The 17309-nt window shown below is 42.6% G+C and overlaps 2 protein-coding genes and 1 long non-coding RNA gene across 3 annotated transcripts in view; 1 reads left to right on the forward strand and 2 right to left on the reverse strand.

Moving 5' to 3' along the window:
- The window catches only part of LOC138053721 (uncharacterized), a 4683-nt gene extending 3679 nt beyond the window's left edge, over positions 1–1004 (forward strand). The window contains exon 4 of the mRNA XM_068900295.1: positions 53–1004. Within this exon, the coding sequence (XP_068756396.1) occupies positions 53–324 (272 nt within the window). The 3' untranslated portion in view covers positions 325–1004. The remainder of the gene's footprint in view (positions 1–52) is intronic.
- Positions 1005–6085: 5081 nt separating this feature from the next.
- On the reverse strand, positions 6086–7590 carry LOC138053729 (uncharacterized). The gene is made up of 3 exons (XR_011133244.1): positions 7129–7590; positions 6428–6479; positions 6086–6273 (listed from the first exon to the last, which is right to left on the reverse strand). It is a non-coding gene; the product is annotated as an uncharacterized lncRNA (long non-coding RNA).
- Positions 7591–7605: 15 nt separating this feature from the next.
- Positions 7606–17309, reverse strand: part of LOC138015270 (uncharacterized) — a 10928-nt gene continuing 1224 nt past the window's right edge. The window contains exons 2-7 of the mRNA XM_068862252.1: positions 9790–9851; positions 9315–9484; positions 8806–8959; positions 8552–8638; positions 7700–8239; positions 7606–7646 (exon numbers count right to left, since the gene is read on the reverse strand). Of these exons, the coding sequence (XP_068718353.1) occupies positions 7606–7646; positions 7700–8239; positions 8552–8638; positions 8806–8959; positions 9315–9484; positions 9790–9851 (1054 nt within the window). The remainder of the gene's footprint in view (positions 7647–7699; positions 8240–8551; positions 8639–8805; positions 8960–9314; positions 9485–9789; positions 9852–17309) is intronic.

The raw sequence follows: 17309 nt of genomic DNA on the forward strand, positions 1-17309 counted from the left end.
CCACTTTCACTTTAGTTTTCATGTTAAAACCTTGATATATTTCTTTGCACAGAGGGTCACGCACTTGCGAAACGGTTGTCGAAGCATATTACCAAAGCCACTAAAGGGATGAACGTCTCTGTGGACGACTACAACAAAACAGCCTGTTGTACCACTTGTTCCTTGCAACACACGTTGGAATTCGACTATGTGAAGGATCCTGATTCACCTGTTTGGAGACAGGGTGATGACCTTCAAGGTTCAAGAAAAGAGATTCGCATATCCATCAAGAGAAAGGCAGTACCATTTGGAAAATCGCTGTCGAGAGATCACTTTGCTAAGTAGTGAAAGGAACAACGCTTTTGAGCACTTCTCTCACAATCATCAACTTCTGAAGACATGCCTGCAAAACGAGAATCCTCTGGAGAATTGTTCCACTGAGAATAGGGGAAGAGACCTTTTGATTCGAAGAAAACTTTTGAGCATCGAAGGCTACCTTTTGCAATTGAAAGGCCTATTTGGAAACCACGTTGAAGATCTGTCCCTACCTGATCTGGCATTTCAAGGGGAGGTACATTCGGTCCGGTATGTAGAAGAAAATGCTCTGGGTGCTACCAGTGAAGTACCGTGCGTCCTCAGCCTTTCTGAGAGAGAATTACGCAGCGAAAGCGAAAGTGACGATGAAGATGACGTTGTTGATGACTTTGCAGAAGACTACGAAACTACCAGACTGTTGATAAACATTTCAGATTTCTAATCTGTGTAGTCAGTGGCAGCTACATGCCCCTATACCTATATATTTTTGTATCACCATCCTTTTAATTTTTTTCCTAAAAATTTGAGAAATTTAAGCGAAGAAAGCTTCGAGAGAAGCCGAGGAAGGAGAAGAAGAGAAAATTACAATGAAAATCACTGTAAAGCTGAGAGAAATAGAGCGAGAGACAAAACACTTATCTATAACGGTTAGTTTTCAGGTAATGTTTTCCTTCTTAATATATAAGCTTATGCCTCGCTGCCTCCCCTAAAAAACGAACAAGGTCTGAAAACGTTTGCAATTCTGTATTGACAGAGAGTGACATATTTCAACAATCTCATTTGGAGGCTTTTTGTGTGAAATGGTGTCCAGTCGTGAGCGCCTTTGTCTGAGGCTGTTGAAATTGCAGTCGAGTATGCGAATTTACTACGCTTTAGGTTGACGTTTAAATTAGTAAGATTTTTGCTGTTGTTGTGAACTGAAGAGAGAGGGAGTAAAGGTTGATAGTCAAACGGAAAATGTGGTGAAAGAGATCACTGTGCATGTTATTTCAGTTTTATTTGATTAAAATTGTTGGTTATTGTTTGCAAGGCTTGTTTGTTTACTGCTGTCAGCTCAGAGGTGTTTGATCTCTTTGATCACTGTAAACTGTATACAGTAATGACCATTAATTTTGTACTTTATGCAGAAGAATAATTATTTCCATGTACACTATATTGCTTTCTGGGGTTAGAAACGGGAACTCCGCTTTTAGGCTTGGCTAAATCTGATCTAAATAAAGGTCAATTAGCAGGTCAGATATTATTTATTTATTTGTCGTGGTCGATGATACGCAGTCTGAATGGACTCCCGCGAGTTCAGGCGTTCCTCAAGGAACTGTGCTAGGCGTTGCTCTCTTTAACCTCTGTATTGATGATATGGCAAGCGATTGATTCTATCCGTCGTTTTGTTGTCGACTACATGCCTACTATTTTTCGCTGTTTAATGAATATGCGGGAAAAGCAGACCTTAACTAGTGTTATTGAAATCCAAAAAGAAAATGGGAGTGACCACGCATTTTTCGAAGATAATTTATCAACAATATTTGTAAAAAGCTCTGCAATACAGAGCAATGTATGGGGTTCTTTTCCAAATCGAAGCTTAATTATCTCTGAAAAATGCATGGTTACCCCTTAGGGGTTAGGGGGTCACAGCTCCTTTCCTGGGGGTTGCTACCACGTGAGAACAAGGCCGTTCAGGCCGTTCTCCTATATGCAGAGCATTCCCCAGGGACGATGAAGACTAACCACCTCATTACACATGCATATCTTTGGGTTAGGGGTTTTTGCTCAAAATCGGGGAGAGCTAGAGCCAAATGACAGATTTTTCTCAAATGTGTAGAGCATTCCCTAGAGACGATCAAGAGTAACCAATGTCATATTTGCATGTAACTTTTCACTGGCCCAATGCATTTCAAGGGCTTAGAGGGTCCCAACTCCTTTCCCGAGTGGCTGCTACCAACGTGAGAACAGGCTGTTCTACCATGTGCGGCGAATTCCCCAGGGCCGAGGAAAACCAACCAAGGGTACCACCAGAGGCGCCGTCTGAGGGCGAATGCATTTCTTCGGGTGAGGGGGGGCCAGCACCAAACCGGGAGGTAGGGGGGGGGGGAAGCCGAAAAACAGTTTTCTCTGTGGTATGTAGAGTATTTCAAAGGGGCAATGGAAAGTAACTAATAGCATATTTGCATGTAACTTTCCATGGCCAATGCATTTCTTGGGGCTAGGGTGTGTCCCAGCTCCTTTCTAGAGGGGGGAGGGAGGGGTGCTACCACATGGAAACGGGCCGTTCTCCCATATGCAGAGCCTTCCCCAGGGACGATATAAACTAACCAGGGTTACCACAAGATGCGCATTTCCATGGCGAATGCATATCTTGGGGTTAGGGGGACCCAGGTCAAAACCGGGGGGATATATGGCAAAATAACAGGCTTTTCTCACATGTGTACAGCATTCCCTGGGGACGATGGAGACAAACCAATATCATATTCGCATGTAACTTTACATGGGGAATGCATTTCTTGGGGTTAGGGGGTCTCAGCTCTTTTCCGGGGGTGCTACCAACTGAAATCAAGCGGTTCTCTCATGTGTACATGATGGAGACTAACCTATGGTATCACGTGATAGCCCCTTCGATGGTGCATGTATATCTGTTACTAAGGGCGTTACAGCACCAAACCGGGGGGAGCTAGATGCCAATGACCACATCTCCCCAAGGTGTTCCTGCATGCTAAGCAGAAGGTGTTACGGTCAAACCAACAAAACCAAGCGATGAGTCGTGCGACGCTGATTCGCTCTGACGTAGTTGAAAGGGCGCAGCTCTTAAGGGGGGGAAATGGCAAGGTCCCAAAGATCGCAACTTTGCAGTGCTGTCGATTATTCCGCGGGGGAACAAAAACAAAACCAACCCATTCAAGGGATTGCTCGTATCACGACCTATCCTCATGGTCCGGTCTCGCGCTCTCCGATCAAATCCGGGGGGAGTTAGACCCAGAAAATCGAAAAACAGTTTTTCAAGTATAACTCCCCCGAGATTTAGAATCCGGCCAATCCGAGAGGAAGGGTCGGGGAGCCAAGGGGGGGCACGTCACGTGACCGAAGGAAGAGTTCGGGGGGGCACTTTTGTCTCAAAATAAGGGTGTTCTCGGGCCTCTGGCACGTACAGGTCGATTCGCCCTGGGGCGAAACGGTGCCAAAAGTTGTTGGGCAAAGGGCTCTTGGCGCATGGGCAGTGGGGTCTCAAGGGAATAAAACGCAGAAATGTTACAGACATAAAACGGTGCACAGGATACCCAATGTAACACAGGGTGACCAAACTTCGTCACGTGATAGATCTAGCCGAGACCTTTCCAACGGTATATAGATATTTGGGATTAGTTCCACAGAAAGTCGAAAAAAGGTTTTTGGGGAACTTGGCCATGCAGATCCTGTGTTAGTGTTAGTTCCACACAAGATTTAAAACCCTTCAGAAGTCGATTAGAGTAATCGTCGCCAAGTTTGATACTCTGCGAGGCTCAAACTGGGCATACACCCGCGGGCGGGGGGGGACAGGGATCAGGAGATTCAGCTCGTGAAATAAGGGGGGGTTACACAAAACCGGGGGGAGTTTTGGCCCAAAAACCCGTTTCTCTATCGTATGCAGGGTGTTCCCTATGGACGACAGAGTAGCCAATAGCATATCTGGATGTAACTTCCCATGGGAAATGCATTTCTTGGGGTTAGGGGGTCCCAGCACCAAATCAGGGGGTGCCACCACGTGAGAACAGGCTATTCTCTCGTATGAAGAGCATTTCCTAGGGACGATGAAGAAAAACCAATGCCACCACCAGATGCACCACACCATTTTGCATGTTTTTCTATGGGTCCGGGGGTCCTGGCTGTCCAGGTAGGGAAGTTACGTTCCAAAAACGTGTTTTTCTCACGTGTGCAGACTCTTCGTTACGAGTCACAGAGAGGCGGAGATCACGTCTTGTGCCCGGGTCACCGTGGGACCGATTCCCGGGGACTCGGGGCGGCCTGCAGAGTCCAATAAAAAGAAAAGCCCTCCCCTCCCTGGGTCAGGGCGCAGGAGGGACCTCCCTTGGAGAGTTGGAATGATTTTTTCCTGGGCCCAAACGGGCCAGATTCTCGCGTGTATGACCGGGAATCGGCCCAAACGGGCCACTTTTACCCTTGTCCGACCGGGAATCGGCCTGACTTCTGCCGAAGGGAACTGCATGCTTCCCGTTGGAACTTTTGCTCAGGCTTTTGGTGCATTGAGTTTCTCTTAAATCACTTTTGACCTTTGCATATTGATCCCAAATAAATAGTTCGGTGAACTTTACTGGCCTACCACGCCCTAATATGTATCCGCGTGTCCGGTTAGTAGCATTGTGGGAAATTTTGCCTATTTGAAAGGTGTTCGCTAAAGTATCCTATAGAGGCTGCGCACACATAGCTTGCCAGATAAAGCCACAATTAAGGTGATATCCTTTTTTTGTAGCGTGGCAGTATCGTGGCATTTATATAAAATGAAATTGCTGTAGCACAGTTTTGGCACGGAAAAGTCAACATATCGGTCAGAGGGTTCCGGATATCCTGCGACATCATAGCATGTTTTAAACTTGTATGGGAGGGTGTAATACATTGTGACAGAAATTTAATTTTTGAACCCCTTGTCTTGACCCTCGGCAAGGTTTTCGGAACATAAAATGTTTTCGAGTTGCCCTTGACGTAAACGATCGATCTGCTTTTTTGCCAAAAAAGTCATTTATTGATGAGTGATTGGTGAGTTACATTTTCCACATCTTATATAAATTATAATTTGATAAATTCAGTTTAACTCTTGCAGACACCTCAAAGCACAGTCTAATGTAAAAACATTCGTTATATAAAAAAAAATTGGAATAAAGTAAAGTCAGCTAGCTAGTCATCTTCATCTGTTACTTCTCCTTGGGGATTTATTTGACTTGCACCAAGTAAACGTTCCACCGTATGGCGAGAACAGCCTTCTCTGGTCATCATGACATATACAATTGCCTGTCAAACATAACAAAAGTATTTGTGAGATGTGGTCCATAGTAATTCAACTAGTATGTTTATGTTTAATATGGTTTCATATCAGATTAGCGAATACGTTGGTGTCGTCCAGCGCGGTGTGTGAATAAAATTAAATTGCACGAGTAAAAGAATTAGGGAGAACCGAGTAGGTTGCCACAATTAGTTAAGAAATGTGTGGAGAGAAAAATCTCAGTTAAATGGAATTGCAAAATCTCGTCAGTTTATGTTGCAACTAAAAAACTGATGTTCAGATTTCCACAATTAATGTTAATAATGAAATGGTATATGAAATAAATCATAGCTTCACTTGACAATTAATGTTGTAAGTAGTAGCAAAAGAACCGGGAAACAATCCAATCGAAGTAGTACTGATATGTTATACCTCAGGAACCAAGACAGACAAAACGTAGCTACACATCCTTGTGTTGTGTTGGTTGAAATCGGACCAAAATTCTGGCAAGAAGGATTGTACTTCTAAGGTAAATCTCCGAATCTGAAAATGAAGAAACTTTGAAGTCGTCACATACATAACTTTTCCAATACATAGACATTTTGTTTGTGTTTTTTCCAAACATTTTCTCACTAGTTTAACGGGAACGTCCAGAGAGGAAGGGGAAGGGGTGAGAGTGGGGTAGATATGTTCTTTGTAAGTCCGACATTATAAACAGAAAAAGACTAAATTTTTGGTGACACGTAGCTTGTGAAACCACTCAGCTGTGGGTTTGAATTGTCATCACAAACGTCTTCCGTCCTGATTTCTCTAAATGTTAACGCTGGATTTTATACCATTGTAAGAAAGTTTAGCGTGTTTTAAAGACAGGATCGAGACATGCATACCATTGAAGATAAGAAAGGGCCGCAGATGGCACAACTTAAATGCAACACGTCTGATTGCTTGTTTCTGTTGAACAACGTGTGCCTCTTGCTGGCTGTATTAGCGTAAAGGATGTTCTTTAAATGACCCTATAAATATTAAAAGCATCGTTACGGCTAAAACATTTCTTTCGGATCCCAGTAAAGTAAAGTTGAGGGGATCTTACAAAGACCACAGTAAAAGGTGGATAGAAGCAAAACAAGAAAAGTGACAAATGAAAAAGAAGACTACTGTACGTTGTACCTTGACGCTGGAAATGTCTGGAGATAGCAGCGACATTCTGGATGGGTAGTTCCTTCAAAGAAAATTCAAGCGACAACAAGTAAGTAGGATGTAAGTCTATGTATTTAGCATATCCGACAGGTTATGTTCATTTGATAAGAAGTGTGAAGAAATCGGACCGCATCAGAGATACACGACATCAAGAGGACTGCTAGGCTCGATAACCTGGTGGACTCATCACAGCTCAAGGAAAATTAATACCCCTTTCACACGTATCCGGATATTTGTGAATACGTAGGTATGGCGTTCTAAGAAACAAAATAGACGCTACTCCACAAGTAGACAATAGGCTGGCGAGGCGAAGGCGGATAATTTAAATGTAGGACGTCAAAGGATGGACCCCAGGCTTAAGAACACATGCGCGCATGTTCTTTATGGAGGGCGATTGCACTCATGCGACTCGAAAACGTCAAGGATTTTACAAATACTTATCAAAAAATACATCCATCTGTTTTCAAAAACATCCGGATTCGTGTGGAGGGTACCTAGGGCAAAAATATATTATTCCTATTTTGTTGAACCAAAGACTAATGGCTACCTTTAGGCAGCGAGTGGTTATCGCTCACGAATATAGACTTTCGAGTGAGGATATCTTTGTTCGACTTCAAAACCGCCTAATCTGGCCCCAATGTATATTTTCACCCCAAACGTAACAAACTTACGATTTATCGAAGTTTTCCACACTGCAACCACAGACATATCTACCCCGCGGTGCTGTCTGAATGCCAACACATTCAAAGTGAAACCACTTCTCACAGTCGTCGCAATGGATCCATTTCAGGGTCTGCTTTTTTTGGGCGTCAGGTTCTTGGCAAAGATAAGCCTGGCAGCGCTCAGTGTGGAGGTCTCTTGTGCGCTTATTATCTCCACCATTCTGCCTAGTGGTCTGCTTTTTTTTCCTGCGCGCTGGATTGCTGTCCACGCTGGAGGACGGTACGTTGGATGTCTGTAGAGTTGGTCCTTCCACAGAGGAGCTGCTGGTAGTGGTAGATGATATCGGTAACATCATTGAAGGGGAGCTGATGGTTGCAGTAGAGAAAGGTAGTGTTGCTCGCACCGATGACGAGGTACTGGTGGTGGTAGACTCTAGTATCGTTACTGCCAACGATAAGGAGCTTCTGGTGGCGGCGGAGGGCTGACTAACGGCGGTAGACATCGGCAACTGCAATGTTGGGGAGCTCTGAGTAGCGGTAGAGGTCGTTACCGTTACTGGGGGCAGTGATAATGTGTTACGAGTAGCGGTAGACACCGTCGCTGGCACCGATAACGAGCCACTGTTGGCGGTATTGCTCGGTAACGTTACTGTCACTGATAGAAAGCCCCCAGTAGCGAAGGAGGACGACGCTGTTACTGAGGAACTCGGAGTAGCTGTGGAGAGCGAAACCGTTACTGGCACCGATAGAGAGTTACTGCTGGCGGTGGATACGGGTACCGTTTCTCGCAACGACTGACAATTGCTGGTAGACGTGGAGGATGGTACAAATGTCAGCGGAGAGCTATCAGTGGTGGTAGTGCATAGCATTTCTGCGGTGGAGCCGATGGTGCCTGAGCTAGCGGGTAGTGCCACTGCAGAGCTAGTTGAGGACGTGTTGCCGTTATCAAGCTGAAAAACTAGATTGTCCTTTGAGGTCAGAATTTGGCGTAAGTTTCCTACTCCGTAGTTAGAAGGGTGTTTAAAGTCTATTCCCCCTGGCATGTTGGTGACGCTCAGACGAGACTGATTACGTTTGACGTCTTTATACGGGACTTTTGCAGATCTTCCAAGTAACTCACCTGCCATGAAAAAAAAAACACCAAATATTTAAGACAAAACTTTCTCAAGGACTTATTTTCTCTTCAGGAAATCTGAAGACGCACGTTAGGAGAGTTCACTTATCAAAGTCGTCAGAGGCACTGGCTTCCCAGTGCTTCTCTTATTTAGCTTATTTGTTCGATTTACATGGCATAACGTTCACATGAAACTTAAATAATAGGAGAAGAATATCAGGGTCTAGGAAGCGCCGGCCTGAGCGGACTGCTTGGTGAGGAGGGGGATTTAGATATTTCAGTAGCGCCAGGCGGCCATAACATTAATATGTTACTCACTGTATTTTTTGTTGAAAAGTTCTTGGACTTGGCGCCGCAACAGCACTTTTTCTTCCTCACGAGATTGTCTTTGTTGCAGTCCCCTTCCTGCAAAATAAGTTTGAGCACATGATGTAGGATACTGGATCAAGAAAGACATCTGCACTGGACGGATCTGAGCCGCACATTCAGGTAGCTCCAGAAGGAGAGGGGAGTGAATTAATGCGCCATTACTACAGAAGTGAATTGGAACCATAATTTTAGACGGCAAATACCTTCTCCGTTAACAAAGGAAAAGAATTTTCCTGCCAACTGGGACGTTTCTGCAAACCGCACTGCAGTAGGATGGCCGTACACATCCATGGTCCCAGTACCATCGTTGTCTGATATAAAGAGGCACCTAACCCCTAGATCTTTCAGATTATCGCACTACGAATAGAAACAAGATTTGAAATGTTACGAATGAGTAGCCATAGATCTTAAAGAACAGTAGATCTACCGGTCCTGTCACTCTAATCATTATTCGCATGGATAGCATATTTGCTAACCGTCTGATTGGCAGTGGAGTCGTTGACGCTTGGGAGTTTTCCTGGAAGACAAGTGGTTTGTGCAGGTGCGCATGTGGCGGGTTTCTCATCAGGTTAGGAGCTGCCTACAACTAAATTTGCTTGATTTAACCATATAAATTCTACTAATCGAAAGTACTTTGGCTGAACTACCAGCAGCTATTCTCTACAGTCTTTACCTTCGGCATAATACCGGATGAACAATTCATTTTGATTACCTCATTACTTATTCTTTTTAAGATCCTTTTGATTTGCTCTCTTGTTGAGAGGATCTTTTCCGTTTTAGCCCGGCTGTTATAATTAGCTCGCTCCTCGGCGTTGAGCCTCTTGGACCATGCATCTGCCAGACACTCATTTCGTTCCTGGAACGTCATTTCTTTCAGGGATTCTGTTGAGAAGCCATTATTTCTCATAAAAAACCAGACAAGGATGGCAAAAACGAGACTTTTAGAGATTTTGGTCTTTAAATTGACATTTTTGTTCAACGAATGCCTTGATTCCGACGGAGTGCTGTAAACTTCTTATAGTTTTGTATTCTTTGTGGGTTCTCTAGAGACATTTGACATGACATGATGAGATAAATCTCATCAATTAAGAGGGGTAGTTTCGGTAGTTTTCATATAAAGGTATATTTTGAAACATTACTCCTCTTTGCGGAAAACAATAAAATTTTTCGAGGTCACATAAACATACCGTCTATTTGGGCTGTTTCCTTGCAGAAAAGATGAAAACCATTCAAGCGTGACTTGTTGACACTGCGGAATGAAAAGTGAAAAGAACATCAATTGCAAAGAGGCATTCAGTTTTCAGATACTTCAATAACTTTTTTATAATGCCTCTAATTCGTGTTTTCCGATAATTCGCTGAAATCCGAGCCTCGGAAAACAACCTCTACTGAAATCCCGGAAAGAAACATCCTGAAGAACTGATATTTAGTTGTACATGAACACGTTCACTAATAATAAGCAGAACGTATGAACTATCATGACGAGCGAAATGAAGAATCAACTAGGTAAGGTTAGGGTTAGGGTTAGGGTTTAGGGTTAGAACGGTTAAACGGTAGAGAAAAGGAATGATCGGAGAATAGCGGGCTATAAACGTACTGCACACATACTTGGACATAATGATACGTGAATTGCTCAGACAAAGCACCCCGAAGCAACCTGGCAAAGATATGAAAGAGCTCTTGGCAAGAACTGAATTGCAGAGAAAGGAAATAGTAGTGGACATGTATTTAAATGCTGCCGGCGTTAAAAGTGATTGCGGTTGTCAGCCGGCACGAGCTACAAATACCAAAAATTCCGCTACTAATTGCTGACAAAATAGCAATTGAGTGACCTCTCACTTTTTGCGAGAGTCAGAAAATCGATTAGCCATTGGCGAAATCACTAAACGGTATCATTCAGTCGGCCAAAGTTGTTTGTTATAGGGGTTTGGCACTGCATTGGTGGGAGTCAAGATGCAGTGGATAAAGATCAAGACACCTGACACTTGTTATTGATACCCCAAGACATTCTTAGGACGAAATGTCAAACGCCAAAATCTCGCATAAGAGCGGCTGAAAAGTAAATTAAACAGCCTAAACCTGAAAAACGATATTCTTACAAAAAAGACTCTGTTTTAGCCCTAGCTTAACAACCAAATTATTGAAATAACTCTCTAGTCTTCTCGGATAAGGACGATAAGCCGGAGGTCCCGTCTCACAATCCTTGTTCATTAACTTTGTGGTACGTTAAAGATCCCACACACTATTCGAAAAGAGTAGGGACCGTGTTCCCGGTGTTGTGGTTTGACCTTTGTATTACAGAGGGCCATGTGTTAGAAAACTCTTACTGTGTTAATCATGTATTACCCTCTCAAAATAAAGAACATTGTATTGTATTGTATGGTATTGTAGTCAGCCATCGGATACTTCACGTCCCCGATTCCTTGATTCTGGCTGTATTTCATCGCTACGTCGCCAAAAAATAATTAAAATGGCAATTTTACGGAAGAATAAAAATGTGTTACAGCTTAAACGGCCAGAAAAAACGAAAATATTGAAATAATTTCTTAGTGATCATTATCCCGATAAGTGTAGCCAGCCATCGTATACATGGCATCCGGTATTCACGGATTCTGAATGTATTGATCGCTCCTTCGCCGAAAAATAATGAAAATGGCAATTTTAAGGAAGAACCAATGTGTGTTAAAGTTGAAACGGCTCGAAAAACCGAAAATATTAAAAACAACTTCTCAGTGATTACTAGCCGGTATAAGTGTAGCCAGCCATCGTATACGATGCCATCCGTTATTCTCATGATTCGGGTGTATTTGCATCGCACTACTTCGCCGAAAAAATAATAAAAATGGCAAATTTAAGCAAGGCAAAAGTGTGTGGTTAAAGTTGGAAACGGCTAGAATAACCGAAAATATTGAAATCGCATTCCTCCTTGATCATTAGCCAGATATAAAAGTATCCAGCCATCGTATACGATGGGCGTCCGGATATTCCAATGATTCTTTTCTGGGTGTAATTGACACCGCTATTTCGCCCAAAAATAGCGAGGAATGTCAATTTTGAGAAGGATAAATATGTGTTAAAGTGTGAAACATGCTAGAAAACCCCAAAATATTAAAATAATTTTTCTTAGTGATCATTATCCAGTATAAGTGTAGCCAGCTCTCTCGTATACGATGCCGTCCAGGTATTCATTGCGATTTCTGGCTGTTATTTGACTCGCTTTGATTTCTCGCGCGAAAAATATGACAATTGGCAATTTTAAGGAAGAATAAAATGTGTGTTAAAGTTGAAACGGCTCGAAAAACCTGAAAATATTGAAATAACTTCTCAGTGATTACTAGCCGTCTATGAAGTTGTAAGCCAGCCATCGTATACGAATGCCATCCGGTATTCCACTAATTTCTGGGTGTATTTGATCGCTAACTCCTTTCGCCGAAAAATATTAAAATGGCAAATTTAAGCAAGCAATAATGTTCGGTTACGTAGTTGAAACGGCTTAGAATAACCGAAAATATTGAAATAACTATCTTCTCCAGTGATTACTACGCCGGTATAAGTGTAGGCCAGCCAATCAGTATACGATGCCTCATCCGATAATTCCATAATTCTGGGCTGTCAAATTTGATCGCTACGTTCGCCGAAAAACTAATTAAAATGCGCAAATTTAATCTAGAACGCAAAAACTGTCGTGTATAAAGTTGAAACGGCTAGAATAAAACACCGTGAAAATATTGAAATCCAGTCTCCCGTGATGCATTCAGCCAGTATAAGAGTAACCCAGTCCCCCCCCCGCGGCCATGCGTATACAAGACGGCGTCCGGTATGACTGGGGTTCTGGGTGTAATTGACCCGCTATTTCGCCCAAAAATGGCGACAATGGCAATTTTGAGTAAGAATGAATATGTGTTTAAACGTTGAAACAGCTAGAAAAACCCAAAATATTGAAATAATTTCTTAGTGATCATTATCCAGTGAATAACGTGTAGACCAGCCCTCGTATAACGATGCCTGTCCCTATTCAATTGATTCTGGGCTGTATTTGATCCGCTTTTTTTTTCGGGGCCGGAAAAATAATGAAAATGGCAATTTTAAGGAAGAATAAATGTGTGTTAAAGTGAAATGGCCAGAAAAACCCAGAAAAACGTTGAAATCATTTTCCCAGTGATTCATTAGCCGTTTTATATAAGTGTAGACCAGCCATCGTATACGATGGCGTCCCGTAATGCCTTGATTCTGGGTGTACTTGATTGCTATTTCGTCGGAACACAAATAGTAACAATCGGTGATTTTTGAGGAGGAAAAATATGTGTTTAAGTTGCAAACAGCTAGAAAAACCCAAATATTGAGATAACTTCTCAGTGATTATTACCAGTCAAATAAAGTGTAATGGCGCAGCCATCGTAATACGATGATGTCGCGGTATTCATTGCTAATTCTGGAGTGTATCTGGTAGTCGGCTACTTCACCGAAAACATGATGAAATGGCAATTTTAGGGACAAGAACCAATGTGTGTTTAAAGTTAAAACGGCTTAGACAAAAACCGAAATTGTGGAGATGATTTCTAAGTGATGACATTGAATTAGCCAGTGTACAGTGTAGCCAGCCCATCGTTATACGATGGTGTCCCGTTATTCCTTGGTTCTGGGTGTAATTGATCACTATTTTCGTTCGCCAAAAATAGTGAAAATGGAAATTTTTGGGAGCATAAGACGTGTGTTAAAGTTTGAAACGGCCAGAAAAAACCCGACATATTGGAATCACTTTTCAATGAATATCAACCAATATAAGTGAAGCCACGTCATCGCTTATACGAGGAGTCCGAGTTTCTTTGATTCTGGGTGTATTTGATACGCTATTTCCGCCGAAAAAATAAAGAACAATGGCAATTAAGTAGGATGAATGCTGTGTTTAAAGTTGAAACGTGTAGAAAAACACGAGGTATATTATTGCAATTACTCTTCAGTGTAATATTAACCGGTACGGATGTTACCCTGTTCGTCGTATACGATTGAGGTTCCGGGTGTTGTTGTGGGTACTGTCCATATAGTATACGATTGACGGCTGATAGCCGGCGTACCGATGGTGCATTTTCAGCGGCTCATCGACCCATAGGGATGCGAGTGAATCGGGTGAAATTAAGCCCATAATGCGGAGCATATCGAAAGAGAATCCCTGTTACCACATCATAATGCCAAAACTTTATCACAATGCCAAAACTAACGTCACAATGCCAAAACTACTTCATAATGCCAAAACTACTTTCATAATACCAATACCACAACTACCTCACTCATAACCCCTAGAACTACTTCGTAATCCTAACAGTGACTTTGGTCCACTAATGATGCTCCATACCCCTTTAACACTCGAAACTCTCACTTTGGACTATTTGGAAATATTGCTAGTCTGACGATGAATCAATAGAAACAATAAACGGACCAGATTACGTCGCATGCCACTCTTTCAGTTCAGACAAATACAACCTGACTGCGGTCCACTAGTTTCAGTTCAGACTTTGATGAAAATAACTTTACCGAAAGAACGATTTAGATAATCACGGTAAATTCCTCACTCAGGTCTTTCTTGTCGCAACTTTTATCACTCTCGCCAGTTATTTCACCAGCACATCAGTTTTATGGCGTGGACCATAACTACCCAGCCACTCGGAACCGCACACCTCTACGCGGAGGTACGTAGGCAACCAATGATCGAAACAGAAGCTCAGCTTCTGGAAAGCAAAGGTAAAGTCTGTATACGAGCCCAAGTGTCCCCTCAGGCCGGAGCTTATCCCGGTTTCAGTGGCATGACGAGACTAAGGAGTATTTCATACTCCACCCTGTGATGGATGGGATTGCTAGTCCACCGCTGTAAATTCGCTGGTACCCATTTATCACCTGGAGTGAGAGAGGCACCCTGAGAGTCTTGCCCACTAACCCAACACAACACAACGTCCCAGGCCATGGGCCCGAACCCGACCTCTCGGCTCCGGAGTCGAGCGCAACCTAACCATGAGGCCCCGCGGCAAAGGATTACTACTTGTCAAATTTACACCGTCATAAACTGCTCGGTGAATAACCTCAAATTTCACTCTATATTAAAACAGTGGATAGCGTTGAACGCGAGCGCTGATTGGCTACTATAAACTCCGGATATCCTTTGCTCACATTCACCTCCGAGCAATTCGCGCGGGGGGAAATTTGCCGCCCGAAATGGTCTAATCTTTTGCAGGATCAGGAATAAAAATTGAGTTTCAAATCATCTTTTTAATGCACTATAATTATCTCACTATTTACAACAAGTCACCGCAGTGGTCGGTGGCTAGTGGTGGATATTGTACCACCGACTAGCCACCGTCCACTTCGCGCGGATGAATAGTTGTTAATTATTATATGACTAGCTCCGTGAGCGGGCCTTCTGAGGCGGGCCAAGATCAATCAAATCCCGCGCTGGTGATTGGCCTTGCTACCCGAAGAAGACCAAGATGGAGTTTACAATGCGCGCGCAAACCCGCAACATCAATGCTCATTTTTTTTTTGGTGTTTTATATGCCATATAATATATTTTTTCATTGATCTTTATTGACCAAGCTTGTTCGGTCAAGCTGAGATGGATATTAGCCTCGTTCCGATTTTTTTGCGTGTTTTATGGACCCCGAGACGAGCCCCAGTGGAACATTTTGGAAATATTTGGCTTCCAGTCAATCAAAAAAGGTTTTATTTCAAAAATGCTAATTCTGATAGCTCCAAAAGGTCTAGATTAGCAGCAACAATATAGAATAGTCGTATAAACATAAGCAACTTTCTTTAATAATTTTCCAGCCATGTTTCGACGGTACAATCCGTCATCTTCAGTGTTACATAGTTTTTGAAATCGCCGTTGAATTTAAAAGCGCGCGGCGATCTTACAAACTTCGTTACATTGCGTTGTCAATATTGCGTATTAAATCAAAACAGAACAAAACAAAAATTTTAAATGAGTGACGCTTAGTTCCTTACAGGGAGAGGAGTCAGGTTAATGTGTTTTCAACCTGCTGGTTTGAAATCGGGGCTTCGTCCCCATTTTATATACATGGATTCCTTAAGCTTCACATTGGTTACTTTAGTGGCTGCAGAGTCCAGGCAATCCTCGAAGCAATCCTGTAGTAGCAGGAATGCCTTACAAAACTCTGAGACTCTGCGATTTTAACAAAACCGTTGTCGAAGATCTGTCCTGAAAGTATGTGCTCGTTTTCCAGCGCCACAAACTCGTGTGGAGAAATGTCGGCCTGGTTTCACCAACATAACAAGCATTACAACTTGCCAACTTACTTTCAGACAGATCTTCGAACGTTTTTTTAAACATCTGCAGAGTTCAGAGTTTTGTAAGGCATCGATCGCTAACATTCCTCCGGGTGACGCCCGCAGTAATTTGGGATGCACTTTCAGCGAGGTATCACCCATAACGAGTGAGACGACCTGCATCTAGTTGTGTGTCTATTTGTGCAGTTGATACCCGCCCCCATCGTGTTCGGGGTGGGTGGTTTGTGGGCCTTGGGTAGGAAGGTAATTTGTTCACCAAGCGTTTCATTTCATATTTGGCACATAGAAGGTGTTCAAACTTAAACACTAGGATAAATCCAAGATTATAAGTGCGTTCGAAGTTCAATGAATTTAAGCTAAAATCATACAAACACAGAGATTGTATCCAGGGTTTCAAATTTGGGGGTCCTTCTAGACCCCTTTTCTGAAAAATTTTTTTTTTTTGGGGGTCCATTGCAAAATTTTGGGGGTCCAGCTAATTAATATTCAAGAATTAATATTCGATCTGTTGCCTCTTAATTGCTGCTTGCAGTACCCTTTCAGACATTTCTAATTGCACAAAATAAAGTCTTATCCCTCCCAACGAAATATGTACTTAAAATGAATCATTTAATTTGTTTGAAACTGTTTTTCCTGTTGATTCCTCGATCAAATGTATGGGCTGTCCAAGCTCACATCCGATCACAATTGCAAAACGTTTCGAGGAATCCGTATTGCTAGTAGGAATTCTGTTGGCTCCAGTTGACAATGATTCTAGATCTCCACAGCAAAAAACATAACAGAACTGAATCTAAATTTCCGCAAAAGAGATTCAATTATTATGTTTAACTACGCGTGAGTTGGAATAAAAGAGTATACAAATGTAAGTGAGAGATACGCAGTTCATCGACGGCTCGTGCGGCCTTGACTTCGCCGGGGGGATGGCCAATGTTAATAACCAAGCGATTAAATACATTCAAGTTTCAATGTTCAACACGTTAATTATAAACACTCAACTCCGAAGACAAAGTTTGCATCATTTGCAAAACCAGACAGAAGGGTCAGGCAAAACAAGAACCGAGGACGATGACACGTGCTTGCCCGGAATTAATATCAACAGAGTCAGCCACAAAAACCAAAATATAACATACTTTGCCTTTGGATTCTCTGTTATTTTTGCTCACGATTAAGCGAAATATTGCTTGAAATTCACTTGGAAAGCATGCAACAAACTGAACTTTTGACTGAAATGCTTTTATTCACTGGCGACAGATCACAAAGTGTCGCCGATTGTCTCACCTAAAACACAGCTCTGATTCATGTCACGCAACACGTGCTAATTCAAAACTCAACTTCTGAAGCCAGATATCACAAAATGAAATTATTTTGACTACAAAAAATCCGAAAATAGCAGCTTACCTTGGAATTTAAG

Source organism: Montipora capricornis, chromosome 1 (assembly GCF_036669925.1).
Source record: "Montipora capricornis isolate CH-2021 chromosome 1, ASM3666992v2, whole genome shotgun sequence".
In the NCBI taxonomy this organism is placed as follows: domain Eukaryota; kingdom Metazoa; phylum Cnidaria; class Anthozoa; order Scleractinia; family Acroporidae; genus Montipora; species Montipora capricornis.